The 19,585-nt window shown below is 44.6% G+C and overlaps 1 protein-coding gene across 1 annotated transcript in view; it reads left to right on the top strand.

Moving 5' to 3' along the window:
• Positions 1–19,585, top strand: part of LOC134471837 (uncharacterized) — a 123,951-nt gene that overhangs the window by 97,555 nt on the left and 6,811 nt on the right. Inside the window, exon 3 of the mRNA XM_063231954.1 lies at positions 4,296–4,381. Coding sequence (XP_063088024.1) covers positions 4,296–4,381 — 86 coding nt within the window. The remainder of the gene's footprint in view (positions 1–4,295; positions 4,382–19,585) is intronic.

Genomic DNA, 19,585 nt, shown 5'->3' with positions numbered 1-19,585 from the left:
GGACTGCCTCAAGTGTGTCCCCCATCAGGGAGGAAGGCACGGGACCTGGTGGGACAGGCAGAGCTGTGTTCCTGGGGAAGGGGCTACCCCAGAGTTGTCCACCTGAGCAGGGAAGGTTTTATAGAGGGAAAAAAGCATGACGTTTCTCTCCGGGTTCTGCCTTATGATTCTTTAGTTCTGTGCCAAACAGTCTAGAGCTACCGCACAGCACCGCCCGATGCTGTGGTCACCCTCAGAGAGCCTTCCTGTCTGTGCAGAGGCCAACACAGAACAAATGACAGCTTTGCTTCAGCGGGCACCTCCCTCAGTCACCTCCACTGGGATGCCTGGGCACTGGGAGGGGCTGCCCCCTGCCCTCCCAACTCCCCCTAAGCCAGGACTTGGCTGATGCCGGACACTGTTCATTGGAGACCCGCAGCACTCAGCCTCCAAACGACTCTGGAGAAGCCTTCTTGTCTGTAGATTTCAGGTCAGGAGACAGGAACTCAAGTCTTGGCTTCTGTTCTAGTTGTCTAGCCTTACGTAGGTCTCAGAACACCAGGTCTTACCGTCCTCATCTGTTAAATGAAGAGTCGGGGAACACGTCCTGTTAGGCCCATCTGCCGTGTATGTTTATGACCAGTACTCTGTCCACACTGATTGAACTTGCTCCTCTGGAGGACTCTTAGCAGATGCTTCACCTGTTCGCTGGAACTGTTCTCCCGTGCTGTCACATTGCTTACCCTAATACACCCATGATGTCTGGCTCCTGAACTGGCCACTGGGGTAATGATGGCTGCCATTCTTCTCTCTGGCATAGGTCACTCAGGCCAGAAGGTCAAGGACTTGAGGGCTTGTGCTATTTATTCATCATCCTAGTTTTGGAAAAATGTTCACAAGGTCACAGATTATATTTCTGTAATTGAATCTGCAACCAACCTCACACTTAAATTGACCTTTCTCCTATGGAACAAATGGCTCAAGACTCTGCTGTGTACTGGTATGGATGTCAACATGCAGCTGGCCACCTCTCAGCACCCAGCACCACCCAGGCTGCAGTGCCACTGGCAGTGTTGATACAGTGGCATCCTTTCCAGTGACACCTCTCATACCTCTAGTGACAGCACATAAACATGTTACGTCAACTATTCTCAGAACTGTTAGGCAGACAAGAATCATTGTGGGTGTTCTCTGCCCTTCTTGGGTACCATGATATTAAATGCAAAGCCCCCTGGAAATACATTTTCTTCATTCAACAAACATTCCCCAAGTTCCACCGATATGCCATGAGCAAACTGCAGTGAACAGGCAGTGCTGCCTAAGATAAGGCAGCTTATGTTCTAATGGAACAAGGGAAATGGGAAATGTGAGGTATACAGCATGCTGGATGGTGATAAGAGTTTTGAAGAAGGCTAGGTGATAATAGCTCGGAAGGGAACATATTTGGGGGAAGGAATTTCACAGTCAGTGGGGCCTTCTGGGAAGGGCACACTGAGAGCATGACATTGTGCACTGACTTAAAGGAGCTGTGGTGAGGAGTCAGAGGGTCCCTGGGAGGAGCATCCAGGTGCAGGTAATGAGCAGCAGGTGCCGCACCTGAAGAGGGAGGACTGTGCTGTGTTCCATTATGGCAGGAGCACAGTGGCCTAGAAATGAGGTCACAGTGGCCAGGAGGCCATGTTGTCGGGGCCTGGAGTCCTTCTAAGGACTCGTCTCTTTCTTGTGTGCCCCCGGAAGTCCCTAGAGTGCCGCATTTTTGGGTGTGCTGTGACTCATGTTCAGGCTCTGGAACCCTCCTGCTTCCCTTTTTGAGTCCCATGCAGCTTCTCGAGGACTCTTTTCCACTTCACATTCTTGATGGAGGTGACCACCAGTGACCCTGGCTTCTGCACACAGAGAGCTTTTTCCATCACTGCTCTGGAGGCCACCTGTCCTGAGTTTAAACAGAGACTTTTGTCACCCATCCCAAGCAGCCTCCTGATTCAGAAAAGCCCCTCTTGTCCACAATCGAGCTTTAGTTTCAAGCTTGAGGTCGTGTGGAAAGAGGTGGAACCTGAGCAGGTGAGTTTCAACAAGACCGCCTACTCTGCAACCCATCCTGTGGTCTGTATTCCTGCCCCCGCCTTCACACCTAGTTGTCCCACCTCCTTTCCTGTAGGAGGAGCTCAAGCCATCAGTTCAGAGACTGGAATGATGAGCTGCCTTGATCTTGGATGCTCTGGACTTGGGTGGGTGGGGCATTGAGAGGAAGATGAGAGACTGAAGGATATGTCCGTCCCATGGTTGCAGTCCTAATGTTTCCTTCTTTCTTCAATTAGGAACTTAGGCTTTTGAAAAGGTTCTCTTGTGGTATCGTGCATGGCAGTATGAGGGCCCTAGTCTCAGCCGTACCCCTACTTCTGTCTTCTAAGATGGATCATGCTCAGGCCTTGGCAAGGGTTGGACCATGGGAGATGGTGACTTTTGTAAGACTCCAGAGCCAATGCTGTTTCTGGTTCTTGAGTTCAGTGAACACAGAGTATAGGATAATGTAGGATGTTCTTTTTTGCATGCACACAGCTCATTCTGTAGATGGCACACAGACCCTTGTTTACCAAGAACCATCCGGGATATCCCAGCCCTTTATTTCCACTGATGAAAAGGGGGGGAAAGACCAGCGCCACATTCCGCACTCACAAGGCTCAGTGAAAGACTTTCCCTGCTGATAAGCACTTGTTGTTAAACCATTCCCACAAGGGCAGAAACAGAAGCAGCTGAACCAGCTGCTGGCTTAGAGGCCTGCGTAGGTTTCTCTGGAAAAGAGCAGTGCGGGGAATGGAGGGGACAGGGTGAGGAGAAGGTGAGTGGATGCATGTAGCTCCAGGGCTGGTGTAGCCACACATCTGGTCACATGGATGTTCTAGATTTGGGAAGAATTTTCAGGCTATTTATGCATATAGTCTTCCATAAATATATTTTAGATTAGTAATAAGTTCTAAAATAAATGAAAAAACATCAGAAATACCAGGAAACCCCAGGAAAATAGCTTAGAGACTTCAGCTTATTACTTTAGGCTTTCTGCTTAGACATAAAAGGGATTTTTTTTGATTAATACAACTAGATCATATTCATTAATGCTGAACCTTCCAGAACACACACACACACACACACACACACACACACACACGCATGCACACATGCACACTAAAATTCTTTGGCTGATTCTGTGGTTCACCAAAAAGAAATCCTCATGTCCTGAAACAGGAGCTGCTTACACTGTGACACACTGAAATGACAGTGGGTGAAGTTGGTTCTATTAATATTTTCAATAGCTACCAGAGCTAGCCACTTGGAATAGCTCCTAAATAAAACACGACTAACATTTAAATCAAGACAACATAGACAGATTATAATTATAGTTTTTCAAACTAGAAGTGAGAAAAGGTACATTATATTATGTGTAGACATGTGTTCAGCTGTCTTAATGTTGTACTCAGCGGTAAGAACAACAGATTTGTCTCAAAGGCTTGCATTGTTTTTTTACAAATGAAAATAAACAATGTTTATAATTCACTTTGACAAAACAAGTATATAGTAAACCTAAGGGAAGCAGGAAGAAGGAAGTAATAAGACTAAACAGCAAAAATATAGTTAGAAAAGGAAAAAGACGACAGAGCTGATGAGTAGAGGCAAATACTTATTCCTTGCAAAGGTAAGAGAATAACATAGTTTAGATAGATATCTAGTAAAAACCAACCAGAAAATTAAAAAATAAGAGTGTTTTTTACTGGGCTCAAACCTGGGGTTTTGCGCTTGGTAGGCAAGCGCTCTAACGCTAAGCTGCACCCCATTTTAAATTGCAGCGATAAATAGCAATGCTGGTTAGCTGTAATTATGCAGATTTAATGATGAGACTAAAAACCTACTAGATATACAATATTTCAGGAATTGGAAAGATTGTCAGTGTTCATGGTTTGATGTTAATATTATACAGATTTAATAATGAGTCTAAAAACCTACCATATATAGAACTTGGAGAAGTTGGAAAGGTTATCAGTGTTCATGGTCTGAAGTTAATGTGCCCTTCTGCCATGATGTTTCTGCCTTGCAGTCATCACACCATGAACTGAAACCTCTGAGACTGTGAGCCAGAACAAACCTTTCCTTGTTGAAGTTGGGTGTGTCAGGCATTTTGTCACAGCCAGGGAATATTGGCCACTAATATCATAGAGCCTGATTAATAGCTAGGGGCTTCAAATAATAGTGTTAGCAAATGTTTTGTAGAGTATGGGGATCTAGAAGTAATCTCTTGTTTTTATATATGTGTATCTTTTCAGGATATCTTAATGCAGAAAATTTTTCCTGGAGAGCATGTCTGGAAGCCACACAGGCTAATGCAGTTTCCACCACAATTTCTAAAATGGTAAGTCCAGCCCAGCTGGGCATGCTGGCTTCCCCGCGGCCTCCTGTGGTAATTCTTGCACAGGTCAGCCCTCCCTTTCCCACAGCATTGCTGTTGAGTCCAACCGTTGTGTAGCAGTTTTACATTATTCTAGATTTTTCTTTTTAAATTCAAGTGGTATTTTCCTATCATTTCACTTTGCATTTAGTTAAAAATACAGAATAAGTCTTCATTTGCTATTGTTCCTGTATGCAAAGGTAGAGGATGATTTTCTTTGTTGAAAGACACAGCAGAGACCGCTGGAGGCACTGAAGCTTCCTGTCAGCCGCAGTGATCCTGTTGCGGTTCCAGCTCCAGTGGGGATGCTGCGGAGTGGAAGCGCGGACCTTGCTTTCACTGCCCCCCTTCTTTCGGGCACAGTGTAGCTGTGTCTGTGATGCTCTGATAAAATACTCTTAGCATGTGCTTGCACACGGTTTTACCAATTTAGAGGGAAACACTTATTTTAGCATTTGTTGAAAGGCTGATTTTTATAGTTCAAATTTAGGCTTAAGTACTTATTCCAGGGTTAACCAAAGTATAATTTCTAAAAGAGACCTCATGGGAATAGTATAGGTAGAAATACTTAGGTTTTAAACTGGTTGTTCCCCTCCAATTCTAACCATGTGCTCTAGGCTCCTTGACTTGTTTTTAATCAGAAATATATGTGTATTCTTCCATATTATTTCATTTACAAACTTTTAAACTGAGGATTAAAAGAGGTTTGAAGCAAAATGCTTTTTTAATTTTTAGAGAATTGGTTGTAATAGGCTGGGTTTGGGAAGAGGTACAAAGAGGCGTGGAAAGCTGAATTGCTCAGGTGCTGCAGAGAGCCTGTTGTTTCTTTGACAAGCAGAACAACATCTTTAACATGTTGTAGTCATAGGATGGATAAAATTGAAAACCCTAGATTTGATCCTGCAGGTTGCACACACAACGTGTGTTGAATTCACAGGCTTGTCAGATCTCTTATGTGAAGTTTAGGGCACTGATCTGAAAGGAGTGGGACCCCAAGGACAGCAGAAGGGTGTTTGGGCCGGTGCAAGTGCAGAGGGTTTCATGACTTGCAGAATTTCAATAAGCAAGAATACCCAGCAACTGGCAGTCTCTTTTTCTTGCATTCTTTCAAACTTGATCTTACTTTTCCAACCAGAAACTTCTGAGTGAGTAAAATGTTGGAAAGATCTCACTAAAAAGGCAGTTTCCAGGCGCTTCACAGATTAAGGGTCATCTTGGAGTCAGCTTGTTCGTGGTTCTGGCGTCTTCAGGGCTAAACTGATACTGCTATCATTTAGGACCACGACCTTGGGAAAAACAGGAAGACTGTGTGGGATCAGAGACTTGATTAGTACCAGGGATTCCATTTAGTAGATGTACGGAGGCATTTTGCAAAGAAAATACTCTTCCATAAAAGCTGGAGAGAAATCTATGTTGGATCAGGGCTTGACTATTTGTTGCCTGTGTGTTTGCAGGTTTTATTTTTCTATTTCTGGACTTGAGAAATTCAATAGACTTTCATTTCCAAGAAAGTCAATTGAACCCTGTGCGATAGCGTCCAAAGTGAAAGTTTCCCCCAGCCTATACAAACTGTGGGGGTGTCTTCTGACCCCCACTTTTGATACTTATTTTCCTTAAATACAAGACTTGGTAGGCCCGTGTCTTTTTTTCCATCCCATTCTCTTCATTGTCTCCGTGAAGGTCATTGTTGACTCCCAATTCCTGCACTTGAAGACTGGAAAGAAACTTCAGTGCAGTTCCACACTAATGTTGCACTGAAACTTGAAGCCGGGGATAAACGAAACCTCATTAATATTAAAGTGCGCTGCTGTGATCACAAGTTTGGTTACCGAGAGTAAAGGTGCTTGTTCTAAATTGCTGTTGATACTGTTTCCCACATTGCTGCTGGTTTCTCTCGGCCTGCCATTTCCTTGACCCTCCTCAATTTTTAATGAACTCACAGAACAGTTTTCAGTGGAGGGGTACAGGGAGAGGGGAGGCACTTGGATCTGACCTTGAAGACCGGCCTTGACTAAGGTGCAAGTCCGACTAAAAGGACCCTAATGCCGGAGGCAGCATAGCCCACACAAGGTTGGCCATAGAAGCTCTGATTTCTTGCTGCAGGGAGGAGTGAGTCTCCACCTGGCCCCTCCACCTCATCTGTCTGGGTGGCGAATTTCCCAGCTTCTCTGTGTGAGAAGTAGAAAAATCTTTGAATCAGACACGCCTGACTTTGGGAGGGATTCTAACACATCTGTTTGGATTTGCTATCTAGAGTTTCACTCTTAGGTCTTCCTTGTATCTCTCCTCCCCTCCTGCTCCTCCTCCTTCTCCTTTTTTAGGGGGGCCTTCTTTTTGTTAGTCTTAGATTTTTCAAGTTCTTATTAAACACCTTACTAAGAACAATCAAATCTTTATCGTCTGCTTTCTTTGTCAGACACAAAAAATTTAAAAATACTTTAGCCACGGGGTAGATACAAGAAGAGGTTAGGTTTTAAATTACAGATTTGATGAACACTTGCATTTCTATACTGTCCTTGTTGGCATTTTAAACATCTTCAAAATGAAATTTCCCTAAAATGAGAGCTTTTCATCTTTTTTATACAGAGAGCTGAAAGCGTTTGAGAATTCATTAAATCTTCTACAGCATATGACAGTTCAAAAATGATTTTCTGCCCGAGAATAGTTTATTTTCATAATGATAAAAAGTTGAAGTCAACTAATTTTAATCAGTGCTATATTGGAAGTTGTATCTGTTTGATGTACTGCTTGATATAATTGAAAAGAAATTACATTTGCTGTTCCCTTAATTTGAAGACAATATCTAATTTGTTTTACAGAGGATAATGAGTACATGTTTTCTGTGAAAAGTTAGAGATGCATGTCTTGCCTGGCCATGGATTATCAAGAGTACGCATGGCAATGGCCTTCATTCTTCTGGCAAATGAAAATAATGCCAATGTTGTATAGGTGTTTTCTTCTGAACCCCTTGTAATTAGCGTTTTACTTCAAGCTTAAAGAATTCTTCAAGTTCTCGTTTGTCTGCAGCTTTTTACAGTTTACTCTTGTGGCACTCTCTATGAAACTGGCTTTTGTATCATATTTACTTTATAAATTCGGTTATACTTTGTCATTAATTTTTGTTTAAAAAATTGTTGCCTTCTAGGAAAAGCTCATTTTAATAACATAAAGTTTTACCTAGACTTTTAATTGACAGACTATTTTCTTGTTATTTACAATATATATTCTTAGCATCCAATTGATCATTTAGTGTGAGCTAATTGTTGGACATATTGGTATAGCCTATAATCTTGAAATATCATTTGAAAAACTCTCCTTGTGAATGTATTGTAGTTCTTATTTACTACAATAAGGCAACACTGATATTGTACAATGTCTAAGTATTTAGCTGATCTTCTCAAAGAAACATTTCCTAAACCTTCTCATTTCTTTTCTTTATAGCCATTGCTGTGTTCTTTATTAGGACAAGGGTTGACAAAACCTAGTACCACTTAATGCACTTAGAAACAGTAGTGTCTCTGTGGGTGTGGGTGGAATTGAAAACCCATTAGGAATTTAAGGATAAATTAAGGTATGGGAGTGGCACTCTAGCTAACTGTGAGATGGTGCCCTGCAAAGGTGAAATTAATCTTTGCCACGAACATTTAATGATCAGTCTCAGACTGATGGTCATAATGTTCTCAGGTTTTTCTGCAGAGCCCTGGCCTCTTACACTCTTTCCTGGTAAAATTCCGTGGGCCCTCCCTGTCCCCTGTCTTTTTGTTTCTGTGGCAGGTCTTAGGGCTAGGGTGAGGTAGGGTAGGTGTGTCAGGACTGTCCCCAGGAGCTCCCCTTGGGAAAGGTCAACATGAGCCTCTGAGATAGCCCACACCTGTCTGCCTTAAAAATGAGGCCCACCTTAGTCACCATGGCAACAGAGGCACTTTGTCTTCATTGGACACCAGTGCACTTGCTTTATGTATATCAGGGTATCCCATCAACCATGCGAGAGGAGGTACCAGCCTTGTACCCATTTTATAGATGAAGAAACTGAAGCCCCGAGAGTTAAGTCTTTGGTTCAAGGTCACAAAGTAGTATACAGCAGAGCAGGGTCTAAACCTCATCTCTCAGAGCTTTTAGACTCTAGAGTTATAGTCTTCCTAATCCTACTTATTTTGGGGTCTAATTTTACCCAAAGTAACCCACTTCAGAGTGCAAGAGCAGATAGTGGAGTGGGGAGCAGAGACCCACATGGATCAGGCTCTGTGCTGTCACCTCTGTTCAGAGACACAATCTTACCTGGCAGCATCCCGCAGGGCACAGCAAGTCCCAAACCTAAAGTTCATTCCTTCCCACCACCTCCCATGCCTAAGCTGTCCTCCCAACCTTGGTTCTCTTTCCACAATAGCTTTTTAACAGATAGTTCACAAATTTGACAGTTTTGATCATACTCCCAGTAGTATAGCACTGCCATTGAGTCTGGGATGGTTTTATCATCCCAAGAGAAAAACGTGGCACTCGTTAGTAGTCACCTACCTTCCTACCGTCTCTTCTAACTGTGCTTCAGCCATGGGTAATCTACTTCCGGTCTCTAGGATTGGATTGTTTGTCATTTCCCCTTTGTTGCTATCTTAAATAATACCCTTATGGACATTAATTACTAGGAGTGGAATTGCTGGGTTGTGTATTTAACAGTTTGAAAAAATTATGCAAGGGTTTCTTGAGGTGGCTGCACGATTTTGCATTCACATATGCAGAACATGAAGGTTCCAGTTTCTCCATATCTTCACCAACACTTGCTATTGTCTGTTTTTATTGTTTTATTTTCCTACCTATTTTAGTGTGCCTTATGTTATTTCAGTCCAAGAGTTTGAATTATGATTGTTTCTGTATGCCAGCTAACAATGCCTTGGCCAGGAGAGGTGGGCTGAAGTACCTGTGCCTCCGTGGTTGCAGTAATAAGTGTGGTAACAATATCCCACCTTAGATGCAAGTACCAGGTGTGACATAAACAGTAATAGTAGAGTAGACCACCCATCACTGAATGTGTACTAGACATTTGACTATGTTATTTACCACATCTTTATCTTAACAACTCTATTAGAGGATGTTCCCTCTGCTTGAGAGTTGACAGGCATAACCTCAGTCATTTGACCAAGATTCTGAATTATTAGCTGTTTCCAACTCCAATGCCAATGGTCTGCACCCTAGCAGTTACCCAGCAGCTGCAATAAGTCATTGGATATAGAGATCATCAGTGGTCAGTACTGCACGCTGAGGCAAGAGGCAGCCTGGTTCTCCACACTCTGCTGTCTTTAATTAATCTTCACTAATCCAGCTGGAAAGTCTGATTTTCATACTGAAATTATTCATTTAGTCATGCATAGTTCTCTGGTAGGCAAGTTATGAAGTTACTCTCACAATGCAGGGTATTACAATGTCATTTTCCCTTTCTGTTGATTTCTGTGTTTATTAATTACCATGGTTACTCTCTAATAAATATTTATAGCATACTCAGTGTATCTTGTTCAAGTTGTGGCCAACTATTATGCTTAATAATTATTCTTTTGTTTGGCTGCATGGAGCACTCATTTATATCTCAGGGCCCATTATTGTCACCTTATCAGGAAATGCACGTTAAATCACAATAGACAGATGGAGGGATGCTTTTAGGAAGTTGAGCCTTCATTCAGAGAGTGGAAAGTACTGTATTCTTCTATAAGAAAATGCAAAGCAAGGACTTAAAACCCAGTAATACTTGATAAACATTTGCCCTGTGGGAACCAAAGCTAAGCTGTGAAGTGAATTATAAATGAATTTCAAATAGATGCTTTAGGAAGTTCTCTTGAATCATTAATAAATAAATGGAGTCTCTTCAGCCAGTCTTTTCATATTTAATGCATTAACTGGATGTATTTGTGGCATTTCCAAATGAAATAAGGGCATCATGACTGTGAAAAATTGTCACAGTACATTGTTTACTTATATGAGTAGAAATCAGCCTGGATTTTAGCTCAGACCAATAAGTTGCAAAGCTTTTGACAAAACCTGCAGGTGGACTGGTGAAAGAAAAGTCTGAGTCCACATTGGTGAATTTCTGCTTTAATGAAGAGTTGCCTATGCTTCAAAATATTCAGTTGACCCCTCAGGACTCCTGGTTTTAACTCTCTATCAAGAAAAGAGCACCCTTTGGAATGGACCGCCTCATGACTAGGATTGCTAACTGGGGTGCATTTTTGGAACTGGTTTTGAAATACAAAGAGGAAACAAGATGCTAACATTAAAAATGACTCTCCTTGGAGCTACACTTGTAATTAGCATACAGTATTGCATCACCATGATTAATGACAGCCTGCGTTTGAGAAGGAGGCTGGAAGATTTCTCAAAAGTGTGATGACCAATTAAAGCAAAGATAATTTGGGGAGTGTATGACACTGCAAATAAGTGTCAGTCATTGTAGATCCCTGCACCTGGTAAGGGAGGAGGACCAGTGTGAGCGAGTGAGTGGGTGAATCTGGAGGGGTGGCCATGCACCACTCATGCACTGTCTCTTTTCTTACCCTACTCATCCTTACCAATGCCCTGTGAGGTAGGGCAGGCAAGGGTACAGCACACAGAAAGCCTAACTAGCAAGGCCGCAGGACACAGGAGCAGGGGGGAATAGGTGAGCGAAGGCTGCAGTCCGAGCTCCTAACCCAGACAGGATGGCACCATGTCTTGGTTACTTTTTTCTCTTTGCTGAGACAAAGTACCTAATGCCCAAAATTAGACAAAGAAAGGTTTATTTAGCTCACAGTTTTTGGAGACTTAAGTCCATACTCAGCTGGCTCCAAGGCAGGGAGCATTGCTGAGGGGCAGCTGTTCACGGTGGCCGCAAGTGACAGGAATGAAAGGGCAAAAGGGGCCCCCTTGCCTCCTGCCCTCCCTTATATGGTATGCTGACTCCACCCCTGGGTGGGTGCAGCAGTCATACCCAATCCCAATGCTGGACAATGAACCAATCACAAATGAGAGACTCAGTCATGACTGCATGAGGTTAGGGGGACATCCAGACACAGACCATAACAGCACCTTTCCCATCCAAGGCTAGAGAGATGCTGACTTGGACTGGCATCATGTGATCCCTGCATGGCTGCTCAGCATGGCCCAACCAGGGACGATGTCACAGCAACCAACAGTGCTCAGTGCTGAATTCACAGCATTGTCACGTGTCATGAAATGGTCTTCTGATTCTTCTCCCAGCCACTCAAAAATATGAAAACTGTTTTTACCTTACAGGGTGCACCAAAGCAGGCAGTAGAGGGTCCTTGCCTGGTTTTGAATTTGTCAACCCATATCTTAGTGGATACTATGTGAAGAATATACTCCATTGCTGCCTTTAGCATCTGTACTAATTTTGTGTCTTTGTTATTCTTCTAATATTTGGGTGTTTCGTTATTGTTGTTGTTTTGAAGCAGGGTCATGCTATACAGTGTACGCTGTTTTTAGAACTCACTATGTAGCTCAAGCTGGCCTCAAAGTCCTGGCATCCTCCTGCCTCAGCCTCTTGAGTTTTGGGATAACAGGTGTGCTCCACCACACCAAATAATATTTTATTCTTGAATCAAGTGAAATCCCATTTAACTTACATTCTAGTTCTAATAAATTTAGATACTAGTAAAGAAATTATAGGAGGCAAAGACCACCATGTAACTAGCAACTTCTGGATTCTAAAGAAGTGTGCCTCCTAGTAGCAGCAGCTTGCTCTCTAATCATTTGGTCTTCAGCACAGATGTAGCCAGGCCTCCCAGGTGACACAGAGTGTCTTGCCCAGAGGATATAGTTGCCACTCAAGTTGTACTCCCCAAGAACTGCAAGACACAGATACACTTTTCATGCTGTTATTAAAGAAATGCTGTGATGCCAGCATGATGCCAGCATGCTGTATCCAGAAACAAGGCCCTGGGACAGCACAGAGTGCAGTGTGGCCCAGGAGGTGAACCACAGAGTCCCAGCAGCCAGCTCCTCTAAGTCCTCAGCCAGCCCCCATCTCTCCAGCTTGACCTGAGAGCCCTCGGGAGAGCAGGCTGTGATTTTGTGGCTGGAGGCATCGGCTGAGTCACAAGGTCAACAGAATAGAAATAGAACTGTGCACAGCTCTCTATGTAGAGCACTGCCTGTGTAGAAATGTCTTAAATAAGAGATGTGGTGGATAGTACCGCTGGTCCTTACCTCTTCCCTGGGCTTGCATTTGAGTGGCTGGGGGCTGCTACACAGTGATGTGCTCTTAGAATGCACACCAAGCACATGGTAGAAATGCAGACACTGTTTGCACTCCCGGGGTTTGTGGGCCTTTGAATGAGGGCTTCATTTTATACTCAACCATCCCTGAGTGCATGAAACAGGCTATCTACTCTCCATGCTCCGGTTGTCTCATTCTGAGCTGTGTATTTGCACAAAAAAGCATGGACCTCTGACCTGCTGTGATAATGGGGGCTTTTATCTCTCCATCCATCCGTTCCATTGGAGGTGCAGCACATGGGCTCCGCAGATTCACTCAGAGCAAACAGAGTCGGTCAGGTTTCTCTGTGCTCTGGAGGGAACCGTCACATTCTCTGCTATTTGCCCGAGCGGGCGTGCGTGTTGTGAGCAGCTGTGACGTTGATATTCCAGATGCCCTCACTCATACCAATAGTTAGCTCATTATAATGCAATGTCATCTCGTGTTCTCACACCCTGCTTTACAGGCTGTTTTTCACCACTGGAAGCATATCTTTCAAAAATAAATAAGTGAACCAAAACACCCCAAGATAGACTGGCTGGGCAGGACAGCGAAGCTCCCTCACCCCATTCCAAAGTCAATGCCATTTCTTGTAATAGAAAGGGTGACAGATTTGTGAAAGGAATTATTCTTTGAAAAGGAAGGAGGTGACACTAGATTAATCAATTTCCAAGATACAGTTGTATTTTTTTATTGCTACTGTAACAAACACATTCTCACTGAGTTAAAACAACTCACATTTGTGATGTATTGATCAAAGATCAGAAATCTCATTAAGCAGAAATCGAGGCATCATCAGGGCAGACCCTTCTGGAAGCTCTGAAGAACCTCTGTCTTGTCCAGCATGTGGGGACTGCTTTATTCCTTGTCTTCTGCCGCCTTCTCTAGTGCATTGGCATCGTCAACTCCGTTCTCTGACGCTCCTGCCTTCTTCAAACATTTGCTGTCATTTCTGGGGTCACCTGGTAAGCCCAGACAACCTCCCTCCTGGGCATCCTTCACTTAAACCTGCAAAGCCTCTCTTTCCCCTGCACAGTAGCTTTTTCAGGGATTAAGATGTGGATATCTTAAGGAGTCCATCATTCTGGCTGCTGTAATAATTTTGGGTAAGCAAGGGCCACTATGTCATTACCAGTTTCTATACTGAGTAGCCAGCAGGCAGAAGAGACCATTCTAGGGGCTGTGGGCCCTAGGGACGTGATTAAAACTTGAAACTTCCACCGAAGTCTGGTTAGGGAGATAGAATCCGTCTGTAACACCACAGTGCATGGTGCGAACCTTGAAGTGCTCTGGAAGTCACTGGAAAGGTGGAAGGCGTGCTAAGCAACGACTCAGGGAGGCAGACGGCTTCTCAAGAGCAGTTGCCTTCCCCTTGGAGACAGCAGATAACATGCCTTGTTGTATTTGCATTTCCAACCACCAAATGCCTTTATTTGGAGACAAAAGAGCTTTCAGCTTTCATTGGTTTTTATGTGTAAGTGTACACGCATGCAAAGTGTGCACAGTATATGCAGATATACTTGTGTGCGTATTCCTTCTTCTTTGTTACATTGAAAGCATCCCGTTTTGCACTTCCAGTTACACTCAGACAACTTATGGGCAACAGCTCTTTGTTTGGGTGTGTGACCAGACACATGTGGTACAGAAGTGCAGCGCATGGCCATGACCATAGGAACCACGGGGTGCAGCTGAGGGACCCGTAAGGGAGGACCCCACTGGAGCCCTTGCTGTGGATGAGTCTTTTCCTGCTGCTTCTCCTTAGTAGCCCATTCCAGCACCTCCAACCCTGGCTCCATGGAAGTGTATATGACCTTGCTGCCTTGTCAAAGGTCACATCCATAAGACTCCTGACGTGAAAAGGAGGGTGTATAAACTCAGAGGTTGGATTCATATCTCAGAGAATCAAACAGAGGGTGCAAACCAAAGCTGAGCAAATGAGGAGTGTGGTGGGATATGGAGGTGCAGGCGGGGCATGATGACCATGCCCTGATGGGCTCAGAAAGATGGGCATTGATAGGTCTGTCTTTAAAGGATGAAAGATGCTTCCAAAAGTTGAGGAGTATAAGACAAAAGAGGCCTTTATTCCGGGAACACGGGAAAGGAGAAAGGCATATTGGCCACTGGAATCCGGCGGTCTCTCTCGGACCTCAACGTCACCCTGATAAAATACCATCTCAAAACCAAAGTCACCTTCCTATCTACCTCACCTGGGTCCTTAAATATAATAGTGCTATGTCTCCTAATAACATTATGTCTCTTTGTTTTTCCAGTCTGACACACATACATTCACCAGTAAAGTTGTCCTGGCTAAAACATCTGGCATCAGTGTCTACCTGGGCATCAAACTTCATCCCGTCAAACTCCCCTAGACCCCCAATACAGCGCCCTCAGCCAGCAGGAAGTAGTTACAGAGAGAGATCTTCGCCCCTTTTCCTAATAACCATAAGACGGGATATGAAAGAGTTGCTGGCTCAGACTGAACACTGTAACCAGAAAAGGCTGCAGCTAAACTCCTCCCCCCCCCCGCCCCCTATGGACTTGATTGTAACCCTATATCCCCATCCTTAAGAACCTGTGCGCCAATGAGATACCTATACATCTCTAATGGCCTTAGGGCGCTGCCCTAAGCTTAGGCTATTTAGATTCCCCCACGCCACGTGTCCGAGAGAGTTCGCCAGAGAGAGAGTTCGCCAGAGAGAGAGTTCGCCAGAGAGAAAGAGCTCGCCAGATTCCAGCGGCCAGCGCCGGCCAGCGCGCCAGTCTCCACTCCCCGTGTTCCTGGAGACACCACCGGCCCCGGGTGCAGAGATGCTGCACCCCGGGCCGGCGGCGGGGGGCCCCCTCCCCGCATTCCCGGAATAAAGTCACCGCTGCCCACTACTTTCACGGCCGTCCACTCCGTTCCTCCCACGGACTTCCCTCTCTCTCCTCCTCTCCCTTCTCTCAGACCTAACAGGCATAGCTGTAAGAACTTCAGCAAGCCTGCAGCTCTCAGGCAGACGTGGACAGCTGTGTGCATTCCACTTCTCGCCGTGGCAATTGCAGGGTCCAGTACAGGTGCGCATCTTCTAGAAACTCCACCCAAAATCCTTGCAGAAGGCAGCTTCTCCACCTGTGGGGCTCAGCCTCCCCCAGACCTCCTAGGTCAACAGCTACATCTCAAACAGATCCCTCCCTGAGGGTGGAGACATCAGCCTCCAGCAGGAGCAGAAAATGCCTGTTCGCTGCTAGCATGGTGCCCAGCGCTGGCTCCTACTCTGCTCCACGTGTGCTGGGAAGGGTGTGAGGTACTCCCCACCCTCCTCTGGGACTCAGCTGTGCATGGCTCTAAACCGCAGGACCCTAGTGGTCTCTCCAGATGCCTCGCGCTTACGGTGCTGTGGGAAAATGAAAGTTTCTAATAACTTGAAAGGATTGCTCCTAATGTGGTTGTGAAGGCTGGCAGAGCAGCTCTACCTCCCCTGGGTGCCGGGGGAGGAGTCACCAGTGCAGCCCGTTCTGATTCCTGCCTCTCCCATGTTTAAGGGGGCAGAGTTGTCACCGTCCTAGGTTCTGTGTCATGGTGTTTTCCTGCTTTCTTCTACCTCCTTGCCACTTTAAATTCTTGTTGGCACCTCTCTTCTTCTTACCCTACATGGAAAAGCACTGCCCCAGCTTTGATCTTGGAATTCTGGCTCTCTTCTGTCTGCCTGGTAGACTGGAATGAAGCCTACTTTCATGTTTTAGCTGCAAGCAAGTATCAGTATTTTGAAAAGGCCGCACCCTTGGTTATTTTCATTAATGCCAGAGCTGAGAATTTCCACTTGCTTCTCTCTTTCCAAGTGAGCTCATCCATCCATTCCCTCGCTTTTCAATGTCCTATATTTACAAGTAAATTTCATATTTATATTATATTTATATAAATTTCAATTTATATTTCCATGGCCTCTCCCCAGAGCCTGAGTCATGCATTTAACTGTTTCCTGATACCTTTTGAATGTTTCATGCAAATGTGCTCTACTCCAGAGACCTTCATGCACATACGCAAACCTGTTTCTTTCCCAGGCATGCTCGATTTAATAAAGGGCAGCCTTATCTGCCTTGTTACTCAAACCAGAAACCTGGGGATCATTTTAAAAATTTACCCTTCTCTTGTTTTCTTCAAAATAGCTGCCCTGGAATGTATTCACTCTTTTATTTTTGTTAGTTTTATTCTATTTTGTTTTGCTTGACTCCATTATGTGTGAAGGCATAGACAGCTGTTTTGAAGAAAATAAGAGACATGATGGTAGCCATTGTTCATTTCCTATTGTCTTGTTTTGAAGTTCTGTATCACTTGCACTGTTCTGCTTGATTTGCTTTATTCTATTTTGTTTTGTTTTATTCTCTTTAAGATAAAAAGAAATTTTTAAAAATCTACCCATCTCAGAGCTATCACATTTAGTTAAAGACCATGTTCTGCAGCTTCTGACTTCAGGTAGCAAACTTGTACTTCACTCTCCTTCTCTAACTTCATACCTGTCACCCTAATGAAGCCACCAGCGCCTCTCAGTCCCCAGAGGTCACTGCACACCTGCCTGAGCCCTGCCAGCCCATGCCACACTGAGATGTCAACTGGGCACGGATATATGGGCTGAATCCCATGAGCTGTGTACCCTTCAGTGTTTCCCCACTGCCTTTCAGATGCCAGACGAGGTCCTGTATAACATAACTGGGCTCCACTTACTCTTCCATCCTGTCTTACTCCACACCTTATAACGTTTAGTAACTACACAATTTAGAGAAAAGCAAAACTACCAGTATTTGACCTGTTACTCTTTACCTGGTTTTAGCAATTTCTTTATTTTTAAATTCATAGTGACACTTTTTCTCAATGGTGTTAATGGGCTATATTATATTCTCTCCTACTTTGGAAAATGTCATGATCTGTTCTTGGCAAATTGGCCTCATCCAGCACCCATGGGGGCAATGACAGCTGGTCTGTGATTGACTTCTCTAACTGGCAGTTGGCAAGTTCTTTGAGCTTTGAATGAAAGGCGCATCTTGATTTCATAACACTGAACTGAGATCCCAGGAAATGGGGAAGGATGCTAATGGTAGAATCAGGCAAATGGACCCATTTCCTTCTCGTATTTTTTTGGCAGATCCTTGCTCTCTGAGGTCAGCAAAGACACTTTCACTGTATGTGGCAGTGAACTCCATTTCATAGGAAAATGAAAAGGAAACCTGAATCAAATAGGTGCAGTCTACAGCTTCCATTGGCTCATTCAAAATGAGCAGGCTTGCAGCTGATGTCCAAAGCACCACGCAAGGGCGAAGTGAAGCAGAAGCCATTGTCTGGCTTGGCACAAGCAGTGAGCGTGGCGTTTGTCTTTTCCTTCCGCATGTGTGTTCCTTCTGCTTTGGACATCTTCCCGAAGTGCCTCATGTCACTGGGACTGTAACTTTTGTCTGTCCTTACACAGATGCCTCTACAAATTTCCAAGTGAGCTTAATCCAGACCTGTGGCTGGAGAAAGCTGAAGCCATTTGGGGCGGTCTTTGAACCCCTCCTCATCATCCCTCCCATCAGCTCACGCTCTTCCTCCAAGACTGTTCCACACAGCCTTTCTCCTCATGGCCTGCTCATCCCCTCGTGACCTTCTTTTCCTTCACCAGGAAGGAGGAGAACTTGAGAGTTAAGTCACCAGTACTCCCACGGCCACCTCAGCTTTTCCGGTGGGCCCACATTTCTCCTTGCGGTCCTAGGAGAACTTTTCCCGCTCCTATCTAAAGTGATCCGCTGCCTTTTCCCATGATGTCAACTTCTATCCTTAGACTTAGGACAGCTGGCATCGGGCCTGTGCTTGCTTTATTTCTTATACTCTGCCACTAGATCATGAGTGAGTTGATTGCCCGAGTTCCCTTGGTCCCAGTGCCCACGGCACAGTACCTGGCATTTCATAAGTGCTCAGAAAGCATTTTATAAATGAGGAAATGAATGAATGCCCATGAGTTATAAATAAAAGCATGTGGATGGGTGGCTACCAGCAGCACATCACTGTTTATTAAGAATTATTTATCACGTATTCTTTGTGTAAAACAAATACGCATTAGCCCTTGGCATTAACTGGATGCCATCAGCACAACCTTTGCAAGAGTGGCTATTTACAAACTACACGGGAAACAGGGTGACTTGGTGCTTGTGTGCTGGCTGTGCCCCTTAATAAACAGTGAGCCTGCTGCAAGCATGGCTGGGAATGATAGAATATTTGAATAATTTAATTCATGCATTATTTCATTGTCTATGATGTTTCCTCCTCTGAAATATTGACAGAGTGACTCATAGCAGAGTTTTCACAGTGTCAGAGAATCAGAGCCATTATGAGGCCATTATACTAATAACATATGACAAACAGTGGGACTGTGGAGTGGTAATGGATACTTAATGGATAGCGAATAGTCAGAATTCTGCACAGTAATGGTTGCTAGTGATTTCCCAGGAATAATCATCCCTTCTAACAATAATGTAACTTTAATGTCAAAAACTGCCAGCAGCATGGGGGGTCCAGATTGCCTTTTGAGTACTGCCCACTTCACTTGCCACGAGACACCTGGAGACCTGAGTCAGTCTCCCTGCTGCCTAGCCAGGTGGGAGACGTCTCCTGGCAGCTCCTGTGATTAGAAGACACGAGGTAACTCCATCGGTGCCTGGCATGGTGTGTTTCAGTTAATAGCAAACCCTGAGTCCCAGGCTGACAACTCCTGCTCAGATACGGTTACATCTGCTCCTTGACTGTGCTCCATGTGGATTATTTCTCATTTGCAGCCAAGAGGCCTGAAGGAGAGAACAGTTCTCCATCACTGTGCTTGCTTCCTGCTGCCCCTCTTGAATGTGTCCCCTGCCCTATCCTCATCCACGCTGTCTTTGCGCTTCTCTTGGTGGCTTCTGTGTCCTGCTGCCAGGGGTGT

This window comes from Cavia porcellus, unplaced genomic scaffold (genome assembly GCF_034190915.1).
Source record: "Cavia porcellus strain 051 isolate PalLab524CR breed Dunkin Hartley unplaced genomic scaffold, mCavPor4.1 scaffold_20, whole genome shotgun sequence".
In the NCBI taxonomy this organism is placed as follows: Eukaryota; Metazoa; Chordata; class Mammalia; order Rodentia; family Caviidae; genus Cavia; species Cavia porcellus.
The sequence above is the reverse complement of the archived record's forward strand: the minus strand, read 5'-3'. Positions and strand labels throughout refer to the sequence as shown.